The sequence below is a fragment of the Salmo salar genome, chromosome ssa07 (genome assembly GCF_905237065.1).
Source record: "Salmo salar chromosome ssa07, Ssal_v3.1, whole genome shotgun sequence".
Taxonomy (NCBI): domain Eukaryota; kingdom Metazoa; phylum Chordata; class Actinopteri; order Salmoniformes; family Salmonidae; genus Salmo; species Salmo salar.
In genome coordinates, this window is record NC_059448.1 from 68,689,815 (window position 1) to 68,698,310 (window position 8,496).

At 43.3% G+C, this 8,496-nt stretch overlaps 1 protein-coding gene across 2 annotated transcripts in view; it reads left to right on the plus strand.

Moving 5' to 3' along the window:
- Nucleotides 1-7,577, plus strand: part of LOC123743828 (uncharacterized) — a 39,234-nt gene extending 31,657 nt beyond the window's left edge. The window contains exons 12-15 of one of the 2 annotated variants that reach the window (XM_045722505.1): nucleotides 2,355-2,641; nucleotides 2,788-2,886; nucleotides 6,477-6,555; nucleotides 7,284-7,577. In XM_045722505.1, coding sequence (XP_045578461.1) covers nucleotides 2,355-2,641; nucleotides 2,788-2,886; nucleotides 6,477-6,555; nucleotides 7,284-7,295 — 477 coding nt within the window. In that variant the 3' untranslated portion in view covers nucleotides 7,296-7,577. The remainder of the gene's footprint in view (nucleotides 1-2,354; nucleotides 2,642-2,787; nucleotides 2,887-6,476; nucleotides 6,556-7,283) is intronic. The other variant, XM_045722506.1, reaches the window with a different exon arrangement.
- The last annotated feature ends 919 nt before the right edge of the window (nucleotides 7,578-8,496 follow it).

Sequence of the window (8,496 nt, forward strand, 5' to 3'; positions counted from 1 at the left end):
GGCTCTTTTAAATGTAACCAGTGCAACCATTGCAGAAATATTGCACAGAAAAAGTGTTTTGTTGAGACTGCTTCCAAAATGGAGTATTACGCCAAGCATTTCATTAACTGCAAAACCACTCATGTCATCTATAGATTGGAATGTCCACAGTGCAAGGTGTTCTAAATTGGACGGACAAAGAGACGCCTTCAAGACCGCTTAGCGGAACACAAGTATGCCATACGGGTAGGCAATAAAGACTACCCCATGGCAAGGCACTACAAGTCCTTACACCATGGCAACCCTGCCTCCCTACAAGCTATGGGTATTGATCATGTTCCAGCCTCTATTAGAAAAGGGGACCGTCTTAAACAGTTAAACCAAAGGGAAAGTTTTGGGATTTATAAACTACAGGCCACTAAGTACCCTGGTTTAAATGAAGATATGGATTTCCCACCCTTCCTGTAGGGTCGTGATAAGTCCATTTGCTGTCATCTAGTGGACAATTTGCTCAATTGCCCTCAGCTATGTTTAGACTGTTGTTGTTCATGTTTGGCTGTGTTCTAGTGTACTATGGAATATATTGCTTTCTTATTCTTCACACTTCTCCCAGTCATATTTAAGGTTAGAACTACCTTTCTAAGTGTTCTGATACTTCTAGCTTGGAGTTGTATTTTTATGATAACATAGCTACAGTATTTCACTTTTTAATGTGCATAGTATTGCTTACTAGGTGTGTCCAATCAATTTTGTAACCACTCCCTCTTCAAATTATGGCTAATTGGAAAAGCTGTTCAAAAGAGGACATTGTATTATTTCTTTGTACTCCCTGACGAAGGCCATGCAGGCGAAACACGTCGGATTTTTAAAACTTTTTCTATTGAACATGCCATACAAATAAAGGTATTTTAATTAATTATATGAAGAGTGCCTTGGTCCTCCTTTCTTTTTGATGACCAATTCACCCCTTTTGCCAAAGAGCACCTTCTGTCTACCAAAATGTACTATTGTGTACCTTAGTAGCGCTTCCCTTCCTCATCTTTCTACTAGCCTATCAGAAGCTTCCAAAGCCATGACATCATTTTCTGGAATTTTCCCAAGTGTTTAAAGGCACAGTCAACTTAGTGTATGTAAACTTCTGACCCACTGGAATTGTGATACAGTGAGATAGATATAAGTGAAATAAATCTGTTTGTAAACAATTGTTGGAAAAATTACTTGTGTCATGCACAAAGTAGATGTCCTAACCGACCTGCCAAAACTATAGTTTGTTGACAAGAAATTTGTGGAGTGGTTGAAAAACAAGTTTTAATGACTATAACCTAAGTGTATGTAAACTTCCGACTTCAACTGTATCTACTTCAAATACCTTACTATTATCTGTCCTGATGCATAGTCACTTTACCCTGCCTCCATGTACATACTGTATCAACCTCAAATGCCTTATACCTCTGCACATTGATCTGGTACTGGTACTTCCTGTATATAGCTCCACATTGATCTGGTACTGGTATTCCCTGTATATAGCTCCACATTGATCTGGTACTGGTGTTCCCTGTATACAGCTCCACATTGATCTGGTGCTGGTATTCCCTGTATATAGCTCCACATTGATCTGGTACTTCCTGTATATAGCTCCACAATGATCTGGTACTGGTGTTCCCTGTATATAGCTCCACATTGATCTGGTACTGGTACTCCCTGTATATAGCTCCACATTGATCTGGTACTGGTACTCCCTGTATATAGCTCCAAATTGATCTGGTACTGGTACTACCTGTATATAGCTCCACATTGATCTGGTACTGGTATTCCCTGTATATAGCTCCACATTGATCTGGTACTTCCTGTATATAGCTCCACAATGATCTGGTACTGGTACTACCTGTATATAGCTCCACATTGATCTGGTGCTGGTATTCCCTGTATATAGCTCCAAATTGATCTGGTGCTGGTATTCCCTGTATATAGCTCCACATTGATCTGGTGCTGGTACTTCCTGTATATAGCTCCAAATTGATCTACTACTGGTACTTCCTGTATATAGCTCCACATTGATCTGGTACTGGTATTCCCTGTATATAGCTCCACATTTATTTTATTCCTCCTGTTACTTTTATTTGTGTTATTATTTTTTAACTCTGCATCGTTTGGAAGGGCTCGTAAGCATTTCACAGTAAAGTCTACACCAGTTGTATTCAGCGCATGTGACAAATAAATGTAATTCGCTTTCCCTCCTCCTCCGTCTGCCTACAGAACTGGTCCTCCATCCAGCCCTCTGCAGCTGTGTTTCAGTACCTTCAGACCTTCCATAACCACATAGTAAACTTCCTGTCTCTTCCTCCTCCATCTCCTCCTCCTCCTCCTGCCTACAGAACCTGTCCTCCATCCAGCCCTCTGCAGCCGTGCATCAGTACCTCCAGAGCTTCCATGACATTGTGAATGAGGAGCCCATCTACTGGCTAGTGTCTCTGCTGCCCAGAGCCCTGCTCAGACCTTACCTGGCAAAGAACCTGCCCCTGGGAGAGAGGACCAGACCAGGCCCCAGGCCCTGCCTCTACCCCTGGCTAAGCCTCTTCCCCTGCCCCTGCTACCAGTGGGGGGGAGAGGACATGAAGTCAGACCAGAGGAACCAGAAAGACAAGACAGGGACATATTACAGGTATCTTGAAGTTAATAGCCTATGGAGGTTTATAGTGTCTCAACTCATAGTGTCTCAACTTAACTCACAAAACATTGTTGTGTTTAATCTTGTCAAGTGTGGTAATATTGTGGAGTGACTCTTTTCTAACCTGTTTCTCTCTCCAGGCTTCTACTGGAGAAGTACCAGGATGTGATAGATGTCTATAAGGCTGTCAACATCTTCAGAGTCCAGATGATCAACGAGAACGCTCTCTTCACCTCCAGGTGCGGTTAGCCCAACTTAGGTCTACAGTTAGCTCGACTTTGGTCTACAGTTAGCCCGACTTAGGTCTACAGTTAGCCCGACTTAGGTCTACAGTTAGCCCGACTTAGGTCTACAGTTAGCCCGACTTAGGTCTACAGTTAGCATGGTCCTGCTAACCAGGTCTACAGTTAGCCAGGTCCTGCTAACCAAGTCTCCAGTTAGCCAGGTCCTGCTAACCAAGTCTCCAGTTAGCCAGGTCCTGCTATCCAAGTCTCCAGTTAGCCAGGTCCTGCTATCCAAGTCTCCAGTTAGCCAGGTCCTGCTATCCAAGTCTCCAGTTAGCCAGGTCCTGCTATCCAAGTCTCCAGTTAGCCAGGTCCTGCTATCCAAGTCTCCAGTTAGCCAGGTCCTGCTATCCAAGTCTCCAGTTAGCCAGGTCCTGCTATCCAAGTCTCCAGTTAGCCAGGTCCTGCTAACCAAGTCTCCAGTTAGCCAGGTCCTGCTAACCAAGTCTCCAGTTAGCCAGGTCCTGCTAACCAAGTCTCCAGTTAGCCAGGTCCTGCTAACCAAGTCTCCAGTTAGCCAGGTCCTGCTAACCAAGTCTCCAGTTAGCCAGGTCCTGCTATCCAAGTCTCCAGTTAGCCAGGTCCTGCTATCCAAGTCTCCAGTTAGCCAGGTCCTGCTATCCAAGTCTCCAGCTAGCCAGGTCCTGCTATCCAAGTCTCCAGTTAGCCAGGTCCTGCTATCCAAGTCTCCAGTTAGCCAGGTCCTGCTAACCAAGTCTCCAGTTAGCCAGGTCCTGCTATCCAAGTCTCCAGTTAGCCAGGTCCTGCTTACTAAGTATACAGTTAGCCAGGTCCTGCTAAACAAGTCTTGCCAAGTCTCCCTCGCAAAACAGGCTCTCAACCCTACGGATCTCCATAGCCTGGGTGCCAGTCTGATTTGTGATGTCATTCTACTCCTTGTCAACATAATTTGGCATATGACATGGAGTACAGGAAGTGGAATCCCAACCAGGGAATTTGGTTTGTTGAAGTTGTGGGAACGTACATTTTTGGTTTACCATTGGTTCTGGGGAGGATCAATAACTTTGCTGAACGGTAAAACGGAATTCTGAAAGCCTGTTCTGGGAACGTTAAGTTTTAGGTTCCAGGGAGGTTTCTGAGAACGTCTTACTATGGTTCCAGGGAGGTTTCTGAGAACGTCTTACTATGGTTCCAGGGAGGTTCTGAGAACGTCTTACTATGGTTCCAGTGAGGTTTCTGAGAACATCTTACTATGGTTCCAGGGAGGTTTCTGAGAACGTCTTACTATGGTTCCAGGGAGGTTCTGAGAACATCTTACTATGGTTCCAGGGAGGTTTCTTAGAACGTCTTACTATGGTTCCAGGGAGGTTTCTGAGAACGTCTTACTATGGTTCCAGGGAGGTTTCTGAGAACGTCTTACTATGGTTCCAGGGAGGTTCTGAGAACATCTTACTATGGTTCCAGGGACGTTTCTGAGAATGTCTTACTATGGTTCCAGGGAGGTTCTGAGAATGTCTTACTATGGTTCCCCGAACATTTTCCTGTGAGGTTTTATTTTAATGCTCAGAGAAACGGAATTATTGGTTATTTGGATTTTTTTTTTTTGTTCGTTAAAACGTTCACTGAATGTTTCAATAATACTTTTAACAAAAGTTGTAGCTTTTTTTGGCTTAACTTTTTTAAAGTCCAAGCACAAATAGGACAAGGGCCGCAACTTTATGCGCTAGCTGGGATGTTAGCACAAAACAGGTCTGGATTTCAGGCTCTCAGTCAAACACTACAGTAGAACATGTGTATCACATTAACCACGTGATCTCTGTATTAATGTTAAATATCTCTGTGATGTTCATCTCTGTATTACTAGCTGGCAGCGTAATATAACTGAGGTCATATACACTGCTCAAAAAAATAAAGGGAACACTTAAACAACACAATGTAACTCCAAGTCAATCACACTTCTGTGAAATCAAACTGTCCACTTAGGAAGCAACACTGATTGACAATAAATGTCACATGCTGTTGTGCAAATGGAATAGACAACATGTGGAAATTATAGGCAATTAGCAAGACACCCCCAATAAAGGAGTGGTTCTGCAGGTGGGGACCACAGACCACTTCTCAGTTCCTATGCTTCCTGGCTGATGTTTTGGTCACTTTTGAATGCTGGCGGTGCTTTCACTCTAGTGGTAGCATGAGACGGAGTCTACAACCCACACAAGTGGCTCAGGTAGTGCAGCTCATCCAGGATGGCACATCAAATGCGGGCTGTGGCAAGAAGGTTTGCTGTGTCTGTCAGCGTAGTGTCCAGAGCATGGAGGCGCTACCAGGAGACAAGCCAGTACATCAGGAGATGTGGAGGAGGCCGTAGGAGGGCAACAACCCAGCAGCAGGACTGCTACCTCCGCCTTTGTGCAAGGAGGAGCAGGAGAAGCACTGCCAGAGCCCCTGCAAAATGACCTCCAGCAGGCCACAAATGTGCATGTGTCTGCTCAAACGGTCAGAAACAGACTCCATGAGGGTGGTATGAGGGCCCGACGTCCACAGGTGGGGGTTGTGCTTACAGCCCAACACTGTTCAGGACGGTTGGCATTTGCCAGAGAACACCAAGATTGGCAAATTCGCCACTGGCGCCCTGTGCTCTTCACAGATGAAAGCAGGTTCACACTGAGCACGTGACAGACGTGACAGAGTCTGGAGACACCGTGGAGAACGTTCTGCTGCCTGCAACATCCTCCAGCATGACCGGTTTGGCGGTGGGTCAGTCAAGGTGTGGGGTGGCATTTCTTTGGGGGGCCGCACAGCCCTCCATGTGCTCGCCAGAGGTAGCCTGACTGCCATTAGGTACCGAGATGAGATCCTCAGACCCCTTGTGAGACCATATGCTGGAGGGGTTGGCCCTGGGTTCCTCCTAATGCAAGACAATGCTAGACCTCATGTGCCTGGAGTGTGTCAGTAGTTCCTGCAAGAGGAAGGCATTGATGCTATGGACTGGCCCGCTTGTTCCCCAGACCTGAATCCAATTGAGCACATCTGGGACATCATGTCTCGCTCCATCCACCAACGCCACGTTGCACCACAGACTGTCCAGAAGTTGGCGGATGCTTTAGTCCAGGTCTGTGAGGAGATCCCTCAGGAGACCATCCGCCACCTCATCAGGAGCATGCCCAGGCGTTGTAGGGAGGTCATACAGGCACGTGGAGGCCACACACACTACTGAGCCTCATTTTGACTTGTTTTAAGGACATTACATCAAAGTTGGATCAGCCTGTAGTGTGGTTTTCCACTTTAATTTTGAGTGTGACTCCAAATCCAGACCTCCATGGGTTGATAAATTGGATTTCCATTGATTATTTTTGTGTGATTTTGTTGTCAGCACATTCAACTATGTAAAGAAAAAGTATTTAATAAGATTATTTCTTTCATTCAGATCTAGGATGTGTTGTTTAAGTGTTCCCTTTATTTTTTGAGCAGTATATAATGTTGTCTCCGGATGGAGCGTCCCTAATACTTTTAAATATCAAATCAATTCTATAAATCAATGAATATCTGATGTAATCTAATCCGTCTGTGTAATATTATCCTAGTTGGTTTCCCACTGGTGACGAGGAGGAAGTGGAGGATCAACCCAACCTGTGGTCTGTGGAGTCTGGACCTGACGTTAGTGTGAGTGACGTATTTATCTTGTATTGAAATCAGTCGAGGAATGTGCACATATATTTAAAAAAAATGCACCTTTATTTAACCAGGTAGGCTAGTTGAGAACAAGTTCTCATTTACAACTGCGACCTGGCCGAGATAAAGCAAAGCAGTTCGATATATACAACAACACAGAGTTACACATGGAATAAACAAACATACAGTCAATAATACAGTAGAAAAGTCTATATACAGTGTTTGCAAATGAGGTAAGATAAGGGAGGTAAGGCAATAAATAGGCCATAGGGGCGAAATAATTACAAAGTAGCAATTAAACACTGGAGGGATAGATGTGCAAAAGATGAATGTGCAAGTACAGATACTGGGGTGCAAAGGAGCAAGATAAATACATAAATACAGTATGGGGATGAGGTAGTTGGATGGGCTATTTACAGATGGGCTATGTACAGGTGCAGTGATCTGTGATGATTGATAATGTGACTGGTTTTCTTTTCAACATTTACATGTATTTTCAGTTATTCTTTGCAAAACTCCCAATTTAGACCAGCCACTGTGCTTAAAGATGGACCGGCCCATCTGGCCCCAAACTTTCTTATGGCCAGTTCGTTTCTGGTTTATAGTGACTCTATTGGGACAGCTATGTCAGGAGAGTCTTACAGATAAAATGTGTTATCATTCATTGGTCTTGTTTGTCCTGTCCCTTAAATCTGTTTGTTTCTGTCTCTCTTCTCTAGGTGAAGCTGTAGCAGTGCAGCTGTAGAATACAGGGAGCTGTGTGTGTTTGGCTGTGTGTGTTGGCTTTCACACTGAGCAGGACTGTTCCTCTTGTCAGACATATTCCAATATTCCACTTTTATGTTTGAAACTTCTCCCCAACAACTACTGTTTAAACTGTATTAATGCAATAACACAATGAATGTACACTTTAATAATTGTCAACAAAGGAGCTACAATAAAATAAAAAACTATTTAGGTAATAAAATCATAGAATGAAACAGCGTGAAATGTAAAACTGTATTTTCTTATGGGTATTGCAATATGATTATTACACAGCCAATCACATTGCTGTGCTCTTCTACAATCAGAAGAATTGCTCTGGCTAGCCAATAAACAGATGGTATTTCTTCCAAGAAACGACCAATCAGAAAAAGCTAAGGTTGCCCGACTGGCACTTGGCCAATATTTGAATTCTCTATTATATAAACTGTTGTATTTTTCCTGTGTTCATGTTTTATATTCATGTTGGATCCACTGATTTTATACAATTAGAGTGTAGTTGTCCTTATCACGCCTAATTTCTGTGTCTTTAATTATTTCCTGGATTTACAATCTAAACAATTTGGCTAACATTATGGTTTCGATGTAAACCTGTTCTTAAATGAATAGATCAGCTAGTATAGTTAGAAACCTGATGTTTTCTCCTGTCAGATTTACATGGTGAGGATAGTTAGAAACCTGATGTTTTCTCCTGTCAGATTTACATGGTGAGGATAGTTAGAAACCTGATGTTTTCTCCTGTCAGATTTACATGGTGAGGATAGTTAGAAACCTGATGTTTTCTCCTGTCAGATTTACATGGTGAGGATAGTTAGAAACCTGATGTTTTCTCCTGTCAGATTTACATGGTGAGGATAGTTAGAAACCTGATGTTTTCTCCTGTCAGATTTACATGGTGAGGATAGTTAGAAACCTGATGTTTTCTCCTGTCAGATTTACATGGTGAGGATAGTTAGAAACCTGATGTTTTCTCCTGTCAGATTTACATGGTGAGGATAGTTAGAAACCTGATGTTTTCTCCTGTCAGATTTACATGGCGAGGATACTTAGAAACCTGATGTTTTCTCCTGTCAGGTTTACATGGTGAGGATAGTTAGAAACCTGATGTTTTCTCCTGTCAGATTTACATGGTGAGGATAGTTAGAAACCTGATGTTTTCTCCTGTCAGAT